The sequence below is a fragment of the Trachurus japonicus genome, chromosome 1 (assembly GCF_045865225.1).
Source record: "Trachurus japonicus isolate A0001 chromosome 1, Traja_1.0".
In the NCBI taxonomy this organism is placed as follows: Eukaryota; Metazoa; Chordata; class Actinopteri; order Carangiformes; family Carangidae; genus Trachurus; species Trachurus japonicus.
This window is the reverse complement of record NC_140907.1, coordinates 16346334-16367266: the sequence shown is the minus strand read 5'-3', so window position 1 is coordinate 16367266 and position 20933 is coordinate 16346334. Positions and strand designations below refer to the sequence as shown.

General features: G+C 43.9%; 1 protein-coding gene across 9 annotated transcripts in view; it reads right to left on the bottom strand.

Annotated features, from left to right (window-relative positions):
• rbfox2 (RNA binding fox-1 homolog 2) overlaps nucleotides 1–20467 on the bottom strand; it is a 36516-nt gene extending 16049 nt beyond the window's left edge. For 4 of the 9 annotated variants that reach the window (XR_015035827.1, XR_015035828.1, XM_085775946.1 and 1 more), the window contains exons 1-2: nucleotides 19035–20154; nucleotides 12404–12454 (exon numbers count right to left, since the gene is read on the bottom strand). Coding sequence is in view for 6 of the 9 variants with exons in the window: in XM_085775946.1 (XP_085632072.1) it covers nucleotides 12404–12454; nucleotides 19035–19286 (303 nt within the window). In the remaining 3 variants the exon portion in view is untranslated. Of the gene's footprint in view, nucleotides 1–9127; nucleotides 9383–12403; nucleotides 12455–19034 lie in introns of those variants that run through there. The other 5 variants (XM_085775993.1, XM_085776001.1, XR_015035830.1 and 2 more) reach the window with 4 other exon arrangements.
• Nucleotides 20468–20933: the final 466 nt, after the last annotated feature.

The window sequence follows — 20933 nt, the reverse complement described above, 5'->3', positions numbered from 1 at the left end:
TAGCACCAAACACAAATACATCCTGTAGTTGTTGGAAGATATTTGAATCATCACCGTTGCAATCCCTAACGCCATGCTGCTAGCAGGGCTGATGAAAACACAACATATCAGGCTTCGTCCAGACAGAACACTAAAGTCCAGGACTTATTTTCATCGTTGCCCCCGGTGTTTACACAGGCCGGCATCCTTTATCAAGACAGAGACAGACCTTCATTGTCTGACATTAAGATATATTAAAAAACAATAAAACTCACAACACTCCCATAAATCACCTGAAATTCATATCATTAAGACAGCCGTTGTAAAACAAGTTTATGACGCAAATATCAATGAAGTAGAGGACAGAATACTAAAAACCCTACACGTCTATGATTAATCCTGTTTGACAGCCAGCGTTTAGCTTCTTATTCTTTTCTTTGTCTTATATATCCTTGTTCGTCTCATTCTACTTCTACCCCCAATTATAATAATCATTATCAACTTCAACATTAATTACTGTTACTATTATTATTAAGTAATAGTGGTATAGCAGAAAAGCATGCAGTGATAATAATGTATTTGCTACTTAAATTAATATTTTGCGACTTGTTTTAAATCCAAAATGATGAATCCCTCTAAAAACGACTTCATGCTCTACTTGACATCTGCTTGGCTACGCTGACTCTGTGTGTGTTTGTGTGTGTGTGTGTGTGTGTGTGTGTGTGTGTGTGTATCTGTGTTTGTGACTGACAGGCTGCAGCGATGCCCATCTGAGTTGCACAATAGATCTCTGTCCCTTTGGGAGTGCTAAAAGTGTGTGGGAGGATGTGTGTGTTTGTGTGTGTACGCGTGCGTGCGTGTCAACGTGTGCATGCCATCTGTCTCCCAGCTTTTGACCTTTCTCAGCGTCACACCTGTGACATGGCAGCCGGGCCCCTCGACTCAGTGACAAACCAGGGGATGCACACAGTCGACACGGATCACATCGATAGTGTGACATGAGAGCAGCTACAGCCGAGTCGCAGCAAGGAAATAGTGAGGAGAAATTTTGTGTGTGTTTGTGTGTGTTTGTGTGTGTTTGTGTGTGTGTGCATGAGTGAGGCCAACACAGATAAACCAAAGTAAATACAACTTGAGCTTCCCGTGTTGTGCTGAATATTTACAAGTCTCAAAAGAACGAGTCATTACAGTAATGAGCTTTGAACAGCTAGAGAGGTCAGATGTACTTTTACACTTTCATCTTTGTTTTTAATTTCTTGTCGTGTTGAGGGGCTGATGAGCAACAACAACAAATTCATTATATATTTTCTTTGAAATGCATCTATTTATCCTGGATTTAAACTTTGTCTTTGAATACATTTTCAGGGAAAAATAATTTACAGATGAACTTTAAAACCAGGACTGCCTTTAAATGTTTCAAAGTTCATTTAGCCCTTTTTTTTGCTAAATTGTTTTGTTCTCATATGCAAAGTGTTAAGAAAGTGAATATGCTGTGTATCCAAAAAATAGGAGTGAAGACACACATTTAATTGTAATTAAGAGGATCTTATTATGCAGATATTGTTTGATTTAATTTTAAGAAGGTTGAGTCTCTCAAAATCTATGGTAGATCAGCAACCTGTTTAAACATCATTCTTCATGTGTATATTGAATTCAATTCAGAATAAATCCCCTTTGGCATCAGAAACTACAGTACTTCAACTATTTCTTTTTTTCTCACTGATCATGTACGAGCAGAGGAAACAGAACCAGGTGTTTATTAATGCTTTGAACTCAACCTTATATGGCTGCAGTCCTGCTCTGCCTGTTGTGATTTCAGCAGGGTAATCACTAGCAGCAACCCAGTTATCTCCCTCCCTTCTCTACCCGATAACAGTAAATACATCTTTTGTCATTAATCTCAAAGCGGTAAATCTGGTACCAAACTGTGCTGCCACACTCATACCTAAATCCCCGATACTGCCGCTGCTCTCCTGCCAGGTGAAGAGTCTCTACCTCGACCAGAACAGAAACCATGTTCTCCATCTTCAGTGCCTGGCACTCGAACAATAAAGCCGCCAGATTACTGACCACAGTGTCCAAGTTTAACTTCATTCAAATTTTCAGATAGCAGCTGTGTCCGCTCATCTAAACCCTGCAGCTGTATGAACCTCTTCCAATATCGTCCACAAGCCTCCAAATTAAGATTTTGCTAAATGATAACATCTCTAACATCCTTGCTTTCCTGTGCTGCCTTGGTTTCATGGTGCAGCAGAACCATCTTGTACCTTGGTTTACTCATCATTTGCACAGACTGTTGCACAGCCATTATTATGACTTGAGAGGGTTTTGCTTATGTAATAGCAATATGTATGTAAATATACATCCAGGTTTGCAAAAATCACAGTCACTCCAGAGTGTGCAGCATCAAAAACATTAATCCAACAGCATAACAGTATTCGATAAATATCAATTTCAATGTGTTGCATATCTGTTAATAATTTACTTCTCCCTCCTGTTAATTTGTTTTCTGTTAATAATAGATTCAATTTTAGGCTCTAATTAATTAGCGAAAGATCAAAAATTAGACCGGAAAAATTTTAATATGTGAATGTTTCTCTTTGTTGCAAAAAAATCCAAGATCCAAAAGATCCAGTCTATTACATCACTAATGGTAATAATGAAAGCATGTGCTGCAATCCTCTAATGAGACACCCTGAATTCATTATATTTTCACAATTCAGAAAGACAGAGCGAGTGAGAGAGCGAGTGAGAGAGAGACGAGGTAGATGTGAAATCAGTCTAAATAGGTTTTTTGACTGCAGGAGACAGAACATAACAGGCAAAGTGATACTCCAGATGACGTCGCCTTTACACCATTACATTCAAGATTAACCGTGAAAATGATAGCGGGTGGAGCAAGTCATTCTGGGTCACCAGGTAAGAGCTAAAATGGATGACAAACAGAAATAGAGAAACTAGACCTGCCCCTGGGTCTGACTAGAAAAAGAAAGTTGATCACCCAGCTTTGGTTAAGTCACGAAACAGGAGAAGTAGAAGGGGTCGGCACATTTTACTGCAAGCAGTTAAACTCTCCTGTCTATGAGTACAATCAGTCTCAAACAGCTTCAATTCACAGCAGTAAATATATTTTAAAAAGTGTACGGCTTACAAGCAGTGAGGCTCCAAGACTGGTTACGTAGATCCATCTGTATCAATAATTATTAGCTGGATCATTATGAAATAATTTTACTGACGTGCTGTCATTAGCAAATATCCCAAAGCACTGTCCTGCCATGGTCGGGTTACTGTGGAAAAGAGGTAGTTTGTACAAACCTGATGTTAGTTCTGGGATGGTGCTTGCACTGGTTCAGAGTTGGTTCATATTGAGAACCTTTTAATAAGTCTGCCTTATACTGTATACGACAGGCTGGATTCATCACAGTAAACATCACCATATGCTTGGTATTCACAGCGCTACAACCAAGCACAACAGTGGCCGACCACATTGTCTGCTTCATTGATGTCATGTACTTCTGGTTTTTCTACTTCTTTGGATTAGACTAACTCTACTAAACTGCTGTTTGTTAAAGACAGTCAATAAGTTTTAGTTGGTCTTCTTGGTTCCAACAATCACACCCCCTGCTCCTGGTGTAAACAGTTTTTGGGTCTTGATCAGGAAAGTAATAATGCCGCTTTTGATCCAGATTTCCTCCCAGAAAGTCAGTTCTTTGTCTCAGTCCAGCTCTGAGTCGGACCTTAAAGGTCGAGTTGGAGATCTTATTCTGGAACATTTTTTAATGAATTGCTTGAAATCCATCCAACCAAGAAATTAAATGCTTTTGCACAAAAATGAAAGCCTGTAAAAACACCATCCAATCATTTTGAACGCCACGTTCAAGTCAATTGGATTGTGATGTGTCAATCAAACTGCCATCTCTGTCCCTCCCTCCTTCCTCTGCGTGTACTGCTCTTCGTGTACTAATCGTGGCGAGTGCTCAGAGTCTTCAACGAGTCACGCTGCGGGAAACACAACGCCAGTAACCCAATGTACCACACTGAAGTCTGGTAGGTGGCAATGTAGCTCTAAGCTGGATGCCGGATGGTTTATTATGATGTTAAATGTTTTCTTTCACGTGAATAAGCCATGAGAAAAAGCTGTCGGAAAGTTAGCGATGCTGTGCAGTGACGTGCCACGAAGGCGATACCTTCACGGAGGGACCCAATGTAATCCCAATGTGAGCGACGTGGCTTTCCACGATACTGTCGCGTATAGCGGGGCTTCACTGCACAGCGGCGCTTTCCTGTGCTCAGGAGGCATGGCTTTGAAGAAGTCTAAGGAAAGGGGCTTGGACTTTTGAATTGTCTATTTTTGAAATGTGGCTTGCTCAAATTGTTTTTCCAGGATCTCAAACCCTACCTCTAAACTTCCTTTGTGGAAAAGCAGTAATAAAGTACGGCAGATATGATAATATTTAAAAATAGACACAAAGGTCCCGAACATATCTGACAACCCAATCAGCAGTTCTGATGGATCAGCTTTATTGTTTATAACCTTAAACTACCATGAGTATTAGGTGTACCTACTTGCTATGAAATTAATTGCCTTTCATGGGACAATCAGCCAGAACTGGAACAATAAGCAAAACTAAGGGAAGGAAAACAGTTGAGGAAATCCTGGTAAACTTAACTCAGGGATCCCCGTGCCACAGTGGCTGGTACAGAGTATACTGTTGACGGATGAAAGCAGAGTTAAGTGCACTGAAGTTCTACCTTTTATCAAATGTGTTGGGAAAACGACCCTCCTACTCTGCATTAAAATATACAACATGGCTCCACTGTTGTCGTACTTGAGTCCCAACATTCATGACTCATGACACAACTCACTCGACTACAGATGAGTCAGCCTTGGACTTGACAGGTTGTGATGCAACTCAGACAGAATGATAGTGACTTGGATTTTAATGCAGAACACTTGGGAACTGAAATTACTTTTTTTTTTTATGTTTTGTCTGCAACGCGATGTATATCATTTTCTCCGTCTATACATCACATCAAATCATATTTCTGTCAATCATAACATCCCCCTCATTGTTGGTGCTCATACACAGAAACAGACTACAGCCTTGCAGAAGAATGGACAACGCCGGCTGTTGCTCCTTTTGCCAGACCAAAATAGAAGCGGGAAGCCGAGCCAAAAACAACCTTGTATTTGTGTTTGACGATTGGCCTTTTCAGAGGAGATCCATTTTAGCCACATCGCAACAGCCCTCTCTCTACCTGATACACTATGTCAACAGCTCAGTATCTACAGAAATAGTGTGCCTGCGTGCCGCTTTTTCTCCGCTCTCTCAAACCTTCAAGTTATGGGCCTTTTGCTGACTGCCAGTGGTCTTTGTGAGTCGCATCAGGATGAAAGCATCTACTGAATAAATGTACAGATCGGAGGATAAAAAGGAACACAAAGACGGAGATGGAGGGCATTCTTAGGCAATTGGAGAAGTGCTGCCCTGCAGACAAGCAAAACTGTGTGCAGTGCGTTCGTGTCAGCACTCAGGTTTGTGTATGTTTTGTTTGTGTACATGTCGTGTGCATGTCGGCGTGTGTGTGTTTTCGTGCACACGCTCCCCTGGCGTTAAGGCGTTAAGGGTTGTGTAAGTGTATGCGTTGGCCAGGCAAAGCCAGTGACTCAGAGCGGTAGCTGTAGCTGGCTTACTTTCGGGTCAGTTAGCAGCAGCAAGTGTGTCTGAGGAGGCATGTTATAAAATGTGCTTGTCTGCAGCAGTCTCAGTACGCTACAGGAGGAGGAGGAAGGGGAGAGGAGAGGGATAGGAGAGGGAGAGGAGAGGAGAGGAGAGGAGAGGAGAGGAGAGGAGAGGAGAGGATGGCTAAGAGCTAACTAGGGCAGCACTGGGTCATTTCACATGAATAATGACATTTCAGGATCTTGCTTTCTCGGGCCTCGAGCCATTAGTCTATAGCCTAATTCAACAAACTTGACGACGGAAAATGTGATTCATACCGTTAGCAGCAACAGCAGAAGCAGCAGCAGCAGCAGCTCACATTTGGCTCAATAATCATTTTAACTAGGGAAGTTGCGCTCAGCTCAGATCTTGGCTTTTGACTCAGTGTTGTTGTTGCCCAAGCTGCAAACAGCTGGAGAAACGTTTACGACGTGTCCGCGGCATACCGATGAGCCAGGAGACACCCTCTTGTTAAATTATTCCATCCCACGTCAACCCCTCCTTCTCCCTCCATCACTCGTCCTCCCTCCCCCCTCTTGCTGCTGTTCTCCCTTTCCTCCCACTCTCTCTCGCTGCTGTGTGCCTCGCTTCTTTACGCTTCATAAAATCCAGACGGGACCCTTGCATACGTCCCGCCCCCACGCGTGTCAATCAAGACCATTTGCCACATAGCAACAGGATATCAGTTGTGCCCGGGCTCCTCCTCCCACACTCTTCTCCCATCTCCTTATAGGGTAACATGTCTGCTTGTCAAACAAACCCCTCCCAGTACACCCCCATCCTTTTCCTTGTAAGGTGTCATGTATGACTCCTCTTCCTCACAGGCCTTTTCTGGGAGACTCCCCTTCAACATACATGTGTGCAGGAACACACACATGCACAGGCCTGTACTATACACACACACACACTGACACGCGATCCCTGACTTCCCCTGTCATCTCCTCACTGACTGTGTCAATGGTTTGTTCTGCCCCGCTGCAGCGTTTTATGAAAAATAAACACAAACAACAAAAAGATGATGACATTTTGTTCCTCATTAAAAGCCACAGGCCCCTGCACGGACAAACACACGTGCAGGTGAGCACACAAACTCGCAGACAGGTATGTATTTACTCACTGTGGACACACCTCTTACAATACATTAAGCATGACAAATGAACGAGTTAAGCTTGTTTAGGACTCGGGTAATGCTTCGTAATAATATGAGGCTGATCTGAGCGTCCAGTGTATTTTAAACATATGCACAGGCCAGCCGTGGGTCGGTGTTGTCACTGTCAACCGCACCGCCAAAGAGTCAGCGGGGGCAATCCCTATCTATTTCAAAGGCAGGTTCTTTTGAAAGCCACACAGATGCCTCACAGCGAGCGCTTTTAGAGCCATTAGAAATGCAAATAGCTGCTAAAGAGGCATAACGGTTATGGCAGCTCGAGGTTGGAGCAATTTCATAACAACCTCTTTTTCTTTTCTTTTTTTCCAAGGCATAGTGCAAAAGGTGTTTACCTCACATGGCTCTCCCATCGACGTTTCCCTCACGCCTCGAACCATCTAACAATCTGTACAAAATGAATGACTAATGCGAGTTGCCACGGCAACATGGCTCATTGGGATCATTTAACGGCCATTATTGTTAACCCTGCAAAGAATCAATAACAAGATTTGGGAGGTGGAGGAGGCGGGCGTGTGGGTGGACAGGGTGTGTGTGTGTGTCTGTGTGTGTCTATGGGGAGGGGGGTGGATCCTCACGACCTGATTACAATTTATGCAAGCGTGGCAGCGCGTGTGTATAGTTTTGCAGCAGGTAGGCATCGCTCCCTTGCCTCAGGGCACACACTTAGGTGGGGCCTGAGAAAATATTTCAGTGTTTTGCACCAGAGCTGTTACTCCAACTCTCTCGCTCTGCACAGTCCAAAAATATTAGCAGAGAGTAACACTGTGAGGGAGCTAATAAATCACGAGGCAACTGTGAACACTTACACAGACGCACACGAATGCAAAGTCAGCTTTACAGGCTGAAATTGCGTCACAGGGTGAGCCGTCTTCCTCCGGTTGACCTACAGTATTGTCACATCTCTGCGCTGCTCTCCATCTCTTCCACCGCACCGCGTCCATCTCTGCATGATTCAAGCTTCCTTATCTACGGGCTTTCCCTGGTAACTGACCGAGGGTGTCCCGTCACCTCAAAAAAAAATCAATTTTCTATTCTCCCGCTCCCATTCTCTCGCTCTCTCTCTCTTTTCCAACCCATCCCCCCCTCTTCCATAGACTCTTAAAGGAAAACATTGAGATAACAGCTGCCAGGGCCTCGGGGAGAGCAAGAGGAGGGAGAAAAGAGGTCAAACAGTAAAGAGAGCAGGAATCCAAGGTACAGCTGAAAGAGAAATACACACACACACACACACACACACACACACAAAAAAAAGCCTGACTCGTACCGAATGAAATGTAATGATATGAACGAGACACTTCATGCACCAACTTTGCAGCCCACTGTGTGCTTGAGCTTCTGTGTGTTTGTGAAATGTGTGACACAGAAATTACAGTGAGGAGGTGTTGTTAGCTGAATAGAGGAGACGCAGAAGCGAGAAGGGAGGAGGAGAAAGAAAGAGAGAGCAAGAAGAAGAAGAAGAAGAAGAAGAGGAAGAAGAAGGAGGAGGAGGAGGAGGAGGAGGGGACAAAAAAGGACTGAAACAACTGTTCTATGGACACCTGTCCCTTTCCCTCACAGGCTTGAGCGATGTACAGAGACAGCTGCAGGGGCAATAAAGAAGAAAGACTTTCTTTTTACTTACCTCTCCTCCCCCCGCCCCCTCTGCTCCTTTACTGCTTGCCTCAGAAATATCTAAAAAAGAGTTTATCGCAGAGGCAACACACTACGCTGCTTCATCCAGCTGCACACACACACACCAACATGCTGCACTATATGTTCACTTAGATTCTTCAGAGCATACATAATACATGGCAGAGCACAGTTTCTGGCAGTAACAGCTCTTGATGTTCAGATTGCGTGCGCTTCTAGCTCTGGGCAGGGGAACAGATGCCACAACAACAGCGTACAATAATACATCGCCGCTTGTGCATCTCACCATAGCGAATCATGACTGTAGCGATACAATCTCCCGTCTGTATCTCGCTGTCATCTAACGCCTACTACGCTAGTTTCAATGTTTATATAGCTCGTGGAGAACTGGCCGCCAAAGTCTTAACAGGAGTCTGAAATGCCCTGACTGGACCACTCCTGTAAAAAGGGGTCAAGTAGAGTCCTCATCTGTTAGTGGTTAATTAACATTTCATGCTCGATGACAGTGCTGCCTGCTCTGATGCCGCTTCATGTACAGTGGAGCCCCGTCGCCGCTGTGTCGGAGAGAGATACGGCGGACGCGTACACAAGGAGGAGGATATGAAAAGATATCAAGATAAACACTCACCGACAACACGGAAGGATAGTACAGTCCCATCATCGTATTCTGTGCAACAGCTCAAACTGTCGTCGCTCCTCTCTCTCTCTCTCTCTCTCCTCTTCTCACGCTGCCTCGCTTTCTCCTCTCCCTCTCCGAGTCTGTGTCACCTCACCAGCTCAGTCTTGTCTGTCTCAGAGATTCAAAATCTCCCTCTCTCTGCCCCCGCTCGCTCCGACTGCCCAGCCAACCACCCCCCCACCCTCCCTCCCTCCCTCCCCTCCCAGCCCCCTTCCCCTTCCCCACCTCCTCCTCCTCCTCCTCCGCTGGCCTCTGTCCCTGTCACTCTCCCTCGCTCGCTTGCTTGCTTGCTTTCTTTTCTCCCCCCCCTCTCTCTTTCTCTTGCTCTCTTTCTGTCTCCCACTCACTCTTTTCTTTCCCTCTCCCACTCGCTCCTTGCTTTCCCTCTACCCCCTGCCTTCTGTTTTGCTGCTGTGCCCTTGCCTGCTCATCTCTTCTGTCTCTTCTCCAGTCCTCCTCCTCTCTCACCCAGTTAGCCCGATGCCTCTCTCTCCCCCTTCCTACCGCTCTGCCTCTGTCACACCTGCAAACTTTCCCCTCCCCTCTGCTTTCCTCTCATGTCGCAGTCCCTCCCTCCTCTCTCTCTTTCTATCCCTCTCTCTCTCTCTCTCTCTCTCCCCTTCTGTTCTCTTTCTCCATGTAGGTGAGTTAACTGGGGCTGCTGGCACCACTGGGAGAGGAAGTAAAGACTTTGCTTCTTTCTCTCTAAGCCCCTTTCAGACATGCACCTTGTTACATAATTGCGCTGGCAATTTTACATCTTTGTCTAATGTTTGAATGCGCACTCGATTCACTTTTCACTAACAGTCACGACGGCAATCAGATGAGCTTGGACCTTGTTAAATTTAGACAACATTTCCAATGCAGTTTAAGTCTGAACACTGCTAAATTAAAGTTGTAATTATTACATTTAACAACTATAAAAATTGGTTCAATTGACTACATGTAATGTAAAAGAAGTCGTTCGAAGTGACAAACCCACAGATGAATACCACCTGACTCTGTAGTTCCCTTTAGCAGCTCTAACATACCCGTTTTGATTTAGTTTCACCATTTTCATCAACCTTGTGTCCACCCGCAGTCAGCAAAATAAAGCACTGCAAAAACCAACGTGCACCAAAACAGACCTCGTTGGGAAATATAGCAAAGCACTTAGCAGCTCAACAACCAGATATTTTTCTCAGACACATGAAATAGCATGTGTAATGGCCACTGGGGGCAGGGAAACATGCCTTGAGCAGCTCCTCTGCAACACAAGAAGAACGAGTTGTGTACATTCAGACAGCGAAGCCGAACAACTGTGAGCCAATAAGATTTTTCATGTCGCATCATTAAATGAAATAAAAAATAAAAGCAACACGACCGTCAATAACACCTTCCAACATGGCGATGCTGAACTCACAGACTGGTTTTTGTCTTCAGCACCACATCTGATGGATACATGCAATAAAAACTGCTCAGCTACTAGAGTGCAAATTATGCAACGTAAATGACGTATGTTTATGTTTTGATATGACAACAACTGTGCAAGGATTTGTTATCAAGTCGGATGCAAGGAAAATATAACATTATCTCGGTAGGCTACAGCACAAAATATGGTGAAAGATTTTCAGTCATACCAGTATATACAAACGTGTTTTCATGTATTTAAAAAAGTCAAATAACTTTTAAGCCCTTAGTGATTTTTTATTATCTGTGGATGCTGCTTGATAGAGGAAAATACGGAGTAGAATTCTAAATTTGCACTAATAAATGTAGAAATGGATAAAGAATTTTCATTAGGGTGAAAAGCAGTGGTAAATGTGGGGTCAAGGGTTGGGTTCCTTCGTGCTCAGGATGATCACGACAGTGTCAATGGTAAAAACAAGGCTTTAACATCCATCAGTGATGAAACCGATGAGCCTGTCAGCCTAATGATTATTTTATCTGGCAACTCACCGCTGCTTCTCAGCAGCACCACCGCTGCCTTGTGGCCCTTTCCGTATACAGTGTCATGTTTGAATAAAGCCATCATCAGATGATTTACCTATATATAGATAAGACCCACACACCCCACCCATGAAAAAAAACAACAACCTTACTTTAACCGACAGATGAAACCAGCAAAGTTTGATACTGCACGTCTGCAAACACCTCATCTCTTTCCTCACACATCAGGCTTCTGCTGCTCTCCAGGCTTTTCCTTTCAGGAGTCTTTGATCACATCATTCTCACACTGTTGTTGACAGTTTAGCACCTCAGTGTTGTGGGAGTCTCCGCTGCCCAACATTGTTTTCTTCCTCTCTGCCTTTTACTCCTGGTCAGAAGCCAGTTCACACTTTTGAGTCCCTGAAGTAGTCCTTGACTGACTTCTTTCCATCTCAACACAGAGAGCTGTTCACGCAAGGTAACGCTTTATGATTATTCTCCCAACATTATCATTCGGGAAGGAAACGGTTCAAAGCTGTATCAACTTACAATGAAATGAAAACTGGTTAATTGGCTTCCCGCTTACGTAACATCCTCCGAGCAGCACAAGAGCCAGGCAGGGGGAGAAAAAAAAAACAACAACTCTTGCATACTGAGGCAAATAAGAGCGTATGAGAGAAGGCTTACGACTGATAAAGTGCAGATAAGAAGCCAGAGGTTGCTGGGCATCACAGGGAGGGAGGGATGAAGGGATTATGGGCAGAGCATGAGAGGATGAGTGGATGAACGGAGGATGATCTAAGGATTAACCACATAAACTGAACAGTCTAATAACACAATCAGCAGGCTAATACAAACAAGAGTAAACAGATTGTAGCCTCAAAGACAAACACACACACACACACACACCAACACAATAACTAACACAACATGTAATACAGTTGGTTCTCGTTTGTTTTTGTTTGCAGGCAGAAAAGTGAGAGTATTAGCAGGGTTACAGGCGCTAAAAGAAATAACTAATTCGATTTACCAGCTGAGAGTTGATTAATATTTCTGCTGATTGCCGAGCACAGAAAGAAAAGTGGTGGGAGGGTTTGACTGGAAGAGTGAAGGGTGTGGAGGCATGTCTTCGTCTTCTACACGACTGACAAATTATAATCTACACCCCCACCTTGTGGTTTACAGAGCTTCACTGAGCCATATTAATGCTATGTAAACACCGTATCCACACAGGAAATGAACTTTAGAGGATTGGCTGGTGGGATATTATAAATCAGGGTATTTGACATGTGTTTTGAAGTGCAATTGTGTTCTTACCTGACTGTGAGATGGGTAGCCATGGTAACCAAGGGTCAAAGGGTCGTTATTCTGGAAGAGAAGAGTAGTTTTTAGATTTATGGGCAGCATCTTCATTGGCTAAAAAAACATTACCAAATGCTTTTTTTTCCATCACTGAGCAGAAGCAGCCTCCTTTATCCACTCAGTCTATATTCTTTTTAAGTGGCTTTACACTTCTGTGGTGTTACCGACTCCCAATCAAATTAACTCCACCACCGACACACTCCTGCTCCTCCTCCGGAGTTTTCCACCCAGCAGATCTTTTGTCCGCTTGTAAAGACATGATAACGGGGGCGAGTGAGATCATGCGAGCAGGAGATGAAAGACGGTTAGAAAGAACGAGTGTCACCGCCGCTCTTAAATCATAAATAGGTCAGAAGTGTCAGCGAGCATGAAGCCCATTGGTGTGAAATGCCATTGTGAGCACTGATGCAATCTCCCACCGCATTCCTCTCGATGTTCTGGGCTGTGTAAAGCAGAGATGGATACAGCAAACATCTGGTGGGTAATTAAAGTTAAACAAGACGCAGAAAAAAAAATCACATTTTGTTTGGAGCCAAATATTAAACAGAAATCATGTCCCCTAGTCCCTAAAATAGTTTATAACTCACTATTTGTACTCATTATGCTCTGTTCCGGCTTTTATGCTAATGTATTCCATTAAAAAGGAGCTTTTCACAGCAATTACAGCACACTTTGAAGGGGAAAACAGATTTGCCTCTCCCTGGCTTCATATCACTAGATTAGAAAACAACTCAGCTCCTCCCTCCTCTCTCTCTGTCCTTCCCCCTGATCTTCCTTTCATCTGGAACCAATGTCCCTTGCCTGCTCTGTCCCTAGGGGGAACACTTTGCTCTGTGCGCCTCACAGCTTGAGTTCGCCTGATTAATACTGTCGCCATCTAACTCCGGACCCCATGGGGGCATTTCAGTAAAACTAAGCACAATGTTTCCAAATACAAGAGGCCTGGTTAGAGATGAGTAGGGGTGGGGGTAAGGAAGTGTCTTTGTGATTGAAAAATGTATTTTTTGTGAGTCTATCTCAGAGCCAAAAATGTACTTAGTGAACTGGCTTTGGGAGGTAGAAACTCTAAATAATGAATCACCTCTAAGAGGCTTGAATAACATGAATAAAGTATAAACCTTATTTTACAGTGGTGCCTAAGTCCAGACGCCACGCACTGAAGGTATGGAGAAGATGGGGAATCAAAACAAGAGGCTACAAATAGAGATTTATTGGGGCAGTACACTGTCAAAGTGGGGGGTGTGGAGGGGGGGGGGGGTTGTTAAAACACACACACACACACATCTAGAAACATCTGGAATTCATATGAGTGAGAGACTGAGGGAGGAACCAGAGCTGGAAATACAACGGGAAATGGAAAGCAATGAAAAAAAAGAAAAAAAAACACCAAATGAGATGGAGGGAGCAAAGACAATGACTCATACATGAGCGGAGTCATGTGCTTAATTTCCTTAAGGAACTGGGAGGAATGAGAGAGGGAGGGCTGCAGGGACGCTGCTCAAGATGAGTGTGCATCAGTCTCGCTCTCTGCACCACAACCACTTGCACGCACATGAAAAACAAAAGATTTTTTTTTGCCCTGTACCTATTTCAGTTGCAGTTTAACATGTTTCATGCTTTCTTTTTTTGTTGCCTTTCTTATGTTGGTGACAAATGGAGCAGCCTATTCACATCTGGGGTTGGTGGTGCTGGTGTTTGAAGGGGTGGGGGTTAACTAAAACAAGCAAAGACACAAACTGCTGGGGAAAGACCCGGTGAGCAATCAGAAGAAAGTAACAAAATGATTTAAAGTCAACAGATGGTGAGGAGGGGAGGGGGAGGACACAGCAGCTCGGAGGGTGGGACAGCCCTCTAAAATCTGAGGAGAAGCAAAGGATGAGAAGCTTCATCACCTCCAAGTTTCTCCTTCACACCATCTTTAAACAAGGCAACAGTGATCCTTTATAACCATGAACCCTGCACCTCCTCTCCAAAAACTACAGGTAGCGGTAGGTGTGTGTGTGTGTGTGTGCATGTGTGTGTGTGTGTGTGTGTGTGATGTCTAATTTGGTCACAAGACTTGTGTCTATTCCTATCATGCCTTGGGACTGCTGCTCTTCTGAGGAGGGGGAGAAGAGGAACTACATTTCACTGCTCTGAGAGTCATCCTACCTAAACGGCAAAGCAGGGCACTCCACACACTCGAGAGGATGTGAATCCATTTCATCCACCGAGCACTTACGTGCTAAGCCTCAAAACATGCGGCAAGACGATCTGAAGTTTATTTTTCCTCAATATACCTCAGGTCTGTTCAACTTTCCACAGTAAACCTACAACGTGCGTTTTCAGGGGGTTGTTGGCCGGTGTAAAAGTGGATTTTGGAAGCCAGCTTGACAGTTATGGTGTAACAAAATCGTGCAGCAGTATCAGCTGGCAAATTACAGGCAATACATTCAAACCCACGTCCAACACACTGATCTGCATATGATAAAACTGTCATTTTTATCCCTCAATTTAATTCAGATCTGATTAGAAGGAGTTATTATTTTCTGGTAATTATTTACTGCACTACATAATTGCCTGTCATGATTACCCAACATCATCATTTCGTTGCATCTTTCCACATGAGAAACCAGAGTATAACACTGCTCTGTCAGGACCGGTGTCGATGCACATTTTTGGTAGTTCAAAAAAAATCCTTTTTGACATTTTAATTTTACCACAGATTTATTAAATTATGCCACTGAACCATAAAGTTACAGAGCAGGGTGCTGCTAGAAAAACAATAAAATAATGATTAAATTTCTACATTATATTCAGTGCATGTTGTCTAGGGATGAAACTAATGATTATTTTGATTATCTATTCAGATTAGATCCTTCATTGTTTGTTTGGTCTCAGAAATGTCCGAAAGTAGCTGCTAAGGATGCCCATTACAAGTTGGCCATTAACATTTCAAAACCCAAGGCATTCAGTTTCCTCAGCATTTAATGTAATCATGACAGACAAAGGAAGCAGATCTTCACATTTGATGAGCTAGAAACAACAAATGTTTTACCATTTTTGACTGAAGGATCATTGCCCTTTTATTTCCTAACTAGCTAACTGCCTTATCATTTTAGCGGTAATTACTCTTCATTGCTATTATTATTTTTTGGCACACAGGGTAACATATATATAGGATGTATACTGAAGCAGTGTGCTGATATATTGATGTGTAAAGAATTGCTAGACAAATAAATTCTTAACGAGAACTAATCATTATATTAATATGTTTCACCAAAACCAGAAATACTATAGTGTGTTTGATGTGTGAAGATGACTACACTTACAGCTCATCAGATCTGGCCCAGAGCAGAGCACCAAACCACACTCTTCCCTGTCTGCTGGTCTCTCAAACATAATTCAGTCAACAGACCTCTGCTAGCCATTTATCACAGAAAAACAGGAGCCCAAAAACTAAATAAATATTCTGAACTCGCAGCAAGAGTACATTTTTCTTGCTGACGTTTTCATTCTATTTCAGTGCCGGGCCTGAGATGAAAGTACAGAGGGGTGATCCACCTACATTAATGTCCTAGTCAAGTCATTTGTCCTCAGTGCTGTCACCCCAGGCAAGACCTTATTAGGTTAGAGAGAGCCCCGGTTCCTCCGCAGAGTGACAACAAAACATGGGCTGCTCAGCAGCACGCCGGATGGATATTGAAGCCGACAAGCTCCTCTCAACATTTGCCAAAATCTGACTGGAGCTGGAGACGCAGAGTGCTGTTATGAGTCTCCTGTCGTCCTGAAAAATGCAGGACTTCACCAGTTCAGCAGCAGAATGCAAAATAGACTCAAAATGTGTTTTTTATATTCTTTAAGGGAGGGCTCTGGTTGGTGGCCTGTTCAGCTTATTATCCACCTAAAATCTACACTATTTTGAATGAGTACAGTGTAAACGTCAGCATCTTAATTTCTATGAGCAGTGGTGAACATTTGAACTCGTTCTGTTGAATGCATCCAGCTTTCTTTCATCCACGGGCTTTATTTGTACGTGTTAGCTGAGCATTCAGTCATGTACTGCATGCTGCCGTGACTTATACATGCATTAATGCTCTGCCAAAACTTTACATATCTGACTTGACAGTGCAACCCACCCCCGCACTGTGATGACATCATACCCTAGCAGCTAATGAGAAAAGCAGCAGGGTCAATGGCCAAATGGGATAGATCTCATTATTGGGCTGCAGCGGTTCAAATGGATGCTCTTCACCACAACCACACCTCATTGTGTTGGCTTCAATTCCAGGTCAGAGTTCAACTCTTGCCGTGTTGTCGGCAATAAATCTCTTTTTTTTCAACATCAGGGATGGAAAGGGTGGAGGAAGGGAGACCCAGTGCTTCACGACAGCTGAGGGACTGTCTGCTGTAATAATTTCCATCCTTAACCCTCCTCTGAAGATTTGCTTTACAGAAGCACTTGTATGCATTTTTATAGACGTTTCATGGAAAGCCAAGTGCTTTAAAAAGCAGGAAAATTAAATGTCACTCAACCCAATTTGTTTCCAGAATATTAATGGTGTCACCAGGTTAAGGGGATAGAAATACGTCACACTGTTTTACTTACATACACACACACACACACACACACACACTGGGATCAGAGGATGAATAATGCATTGTAAAAAAATATATATTTACGTAGTTTTTTTACAAAAGTGAAACACACATTTAGGGCTGGAACTAATGATTATTTTCATTTATGATTAATTTGCCAAACATTTTCTCAATAAGTCAAGTTTTTTATATATATATATATACACACACACACACACACACATGTGTGTATATATAAAATCAGAAAATCTAAGAGTTTCTAATAGTCCATGGTGGCAGAAACATTAAGAATTATTTCAATAATATACAAAAGCTGGAAATCAAGATATCAATAATCAATACATTCAAGACACTTGATACCTTTAGGCAATTTGGCTTTAAAATCTGCTTTACCAATTAGTTATGTTACTGCTGATTGACTAATCAATTACTAACTGTTGTAGTTCTACACTCATTATTACACTAATCTTCATACCTGTGTGTGTGTGTGTGTGTGTGTGTGTGTGTGTGTGTGTGTGTGTGTGTGTGTACACATATGTGCATGTGTGTTGTAGAAATCCTCTGCCTTAGATAAGGATCTCAGAGATCAGTGTGGTTATAATGCCCCCTCCAGTATGAGATGTGATCCCATTAGCTGGAAAACAAAGCCGCTTTACTGCCAGTGATAGGGCAAATCTGTTCCTGCACCAACTGGGAGAGAGGAAGGGGGGTGGGGGAGGCAGGGAGGGAGGGGGCATCTCTCCCACTCTCATTTCCGGACTGTCCAGCCGGCTCACGTTCAATACATTTTAGGTGCTGAAGTATTGATCTGCGCCTCTCTCTCCAACGCAAACACACTCTTCCACTCACATCTGTGTTTAAGTGCATTAGGTTCCTGAGCCTGTCTGTCAGCACTCGCAGACAGCATGACGATGTAAGGCCAGCCATTTAGTTTTCCAAACAGGAGCAAACAAGCCACTTCACCTCCATTACTGGTGCTTTCATGGCGGCGAAAGAGCTTTCTATTGTAGAAAGGAGTGCTTCACCCTCCATAATATACTATAATGATGTCCTAAGCATCCTCCTGCCCTCCCCTGATGCTTTAATAAGAAACATTTGACCACCTTTGGATAAACAGAGGGGCAAAAACAGCAAGTTGAGAAAAGGGTTAACAGAGGTTATTAAATACAGAATGAGAGGCTATTACAAACACTGTGGTATTAATGTTGGTAAAAGCAGCGGCCTGAGAACCACGGTTGCTAATTGTACCCCAATAAAACTGGATGTATTTGTTTGCCCCCATCCCTCCCTCCAAACAAAAGATCACACAAGCAAACAGTGACATCGATTTCCATCCTAAGCCAAATGTTGTCCACACCATTTTGTCACATGGCAGAGGTGTTTTTGCATAATAAAAGGTCACGTTTGTTTACATTCCCCACCCTCAGCTGGAGCTGCACGGGTTTTACTGATATTCATTAAAGAGATGGGTTGTGAAGCAACAGGATGTCTGAGTTATTGCAACAAGCCACTTAAACATGCAGTTATACAAACTGCACTGCAACAAATTACTATTGCAGTTGCCTCTGAATCCTTTAGTAAATGTCTGATGTGCAGTAGCCTATGGCAGCTGCAGCGTTATGGCCAAACACTGCGAATTGAAATCAGTGAACTATTACAACGCTCTCTTAAAAGGTGAATTAACAGCATAGAGTCACCCCCAGCTGAGAAAATGTGGTGGTATTTCCTGCAACGCTGGGAATTAAAGTGAAGTGGGCCCATTGGTGGTCTCTGCTGCAGCTCTGCCTGCAACTATCTGCAACCAGCACAAGACGAGTAGCTACACATGTGTAGATACACATATTGCATATAGATGCGAACACAGTAAAACATTAAAAAGGGAGATTTGCGATAAAAACGACTACATCATCCATTTAGAAATCCCTGCACCACGGTTACGCTTCACCCGTCAAGTCATATCTGCAAATTAGCCTACTGCATTTGGACATTAAAGAGTCCCCCTCCTCACCTGACCAACCTCGCCGATTCCTCCTGAGCCGTCGATCCGGGGACGCTTGCACTCCGCTCCGGCCGAGTCCACCAGAGCCGCCGCGGTCTGTCCGTCAGGCTCCGGGTCTCCTCGCTTCATGCCCCGGACGGCTGCAGGAGCGCCGCCCGGGTTGGGATGCACTCCGGCCATGGTGTCCAGCTCTCTATCCCGGTCCATGAGACCCCGGGACACAGGCAGCATGATTGATGCAACGTCGGTCGACATTAACATTTAAAAATCTTCTTTTGTCTCCTCTCTAGACCTAAACTGGGGCTAAAACAGACGAATCCCGCGCACCTTTGTGCTTCCACCCAGCCTCTGTACTATGCACTTAAAAATAGCCTTTTACTGCTGCCAAGTAGCCTCCACTGTGTTTTCTACTGGGCCTTTGTATGACCCCCTTAAGAGTTGATGTATCTGGAAATGTTTTGGCTCTGGCCGAGCAACGCTGCGATTCGCTTTTAAAAGCAAATAGCCCATAAACACCGCCTTCAACTCACTGCAAAAAAACACACGCGGTTAAATTGATAACAGCTAATAAAAAAAGAAAAGAAAATGCACGTCCCTGAGAATACAAACAGGCTGGTCGGGTTAATTTCCTGCGTTGTAGCCCCCGTTTGCTGACCGGGTATTTATTTACTGCGGGGCTGCCTGAGAGGCCTTCGCTATTTCAGATCATAACAAACCAATTAAATAAACACCGATGAACACAATGGCTCTTGAACGCAGCCTACCGCCCAATTTCCATTTGTCACCCTTTTTCTAAAAAAAAAAAAAAAAAGAAAGAAAGAAAGAAAAAAATTCTCCACGAGAGCGAGAGTCTGTTTTTAAGAGCACAACATCAACATCCTACCGCAACCTCAAGACGAAAAAGCCCTCAACATGTCTTCCCTGTCGCTCCCCGCTTTCTTTCTTTCTTTCTCTCTCCCTCTGTCCTTTCTTTCCTTCTCCCTCTCTGCGCCTTATTAGCTTCGGACTTGTGCCACAGAGCAGAGGTTCACTGTAAGTCAATCCTCGTCAGGAGCTGTCTCTTCCCCCCATGATAGTCCGCAAGTCTGCGTTAAAAAGAAAAGACGATCTCTCGCCCCCCTCCCCCATTAAAAAAAACCACGGACGGATGGATGGATAGCTGGACGGACCGACGGACGGAGGGGTTGCGGTGTTTCCTTTTCTCTCTCTCTCTTTCTCGCTTATTATTTTCTTTCCTCGCTCCGTTTTCCCGGTGTGTTCTTGTAGCGTGTTACAGAAAGGAAATTGTCCTCCCTCCCTCTCTCCTTCCCTCCTCCTCCCTCGGTGTAGTCATTCCCCTCCTCCTATCTTCCGCTCTCCCTTTGAACGCTGAGCCAGGCAGCCATGCAGCCTGCAAATACACGCAGTGTGCCGCAGTGCTTCCATACATTTCACTCAGGGGAGGTGTGTGTGTGTGTCTGTGTATGTGTGTATGTGTGAGATGAGGGGAAGACCAGACCAACATGCTCAAACTGCTCATCCCGAAACATCAAGATCAAATGTTTCGTTCTGTTCTGTCTATTTTTCTACTGGTGCGCAAATCCTGGGTTTACGCGCCTGTGTTGTTTAAGGCCACGTTAACACGGCTGAGTCTTCAGAAGGGGGGTTGGTCTTATCGTCAAGTTTGAGCTGTGGAAGATTTCACTCCCAACTCATTACACAACGAACACACAGGCCAAGGTCTTCACACAAGCCCAGCTGTGAGTCATGCAGCATGGAGAGCCTTATGTTCCTCTGGCATTTTTATTGCTTGGATGACACCCAGTGGTCAAAGGCTACCAGGAGGTGCACATACTTCAAAGGCAATTTGCTGTAGCAAATTACAACACTAAGAAAAGCTAATCCTGATTTTGAAAGCTTTAGCCTACA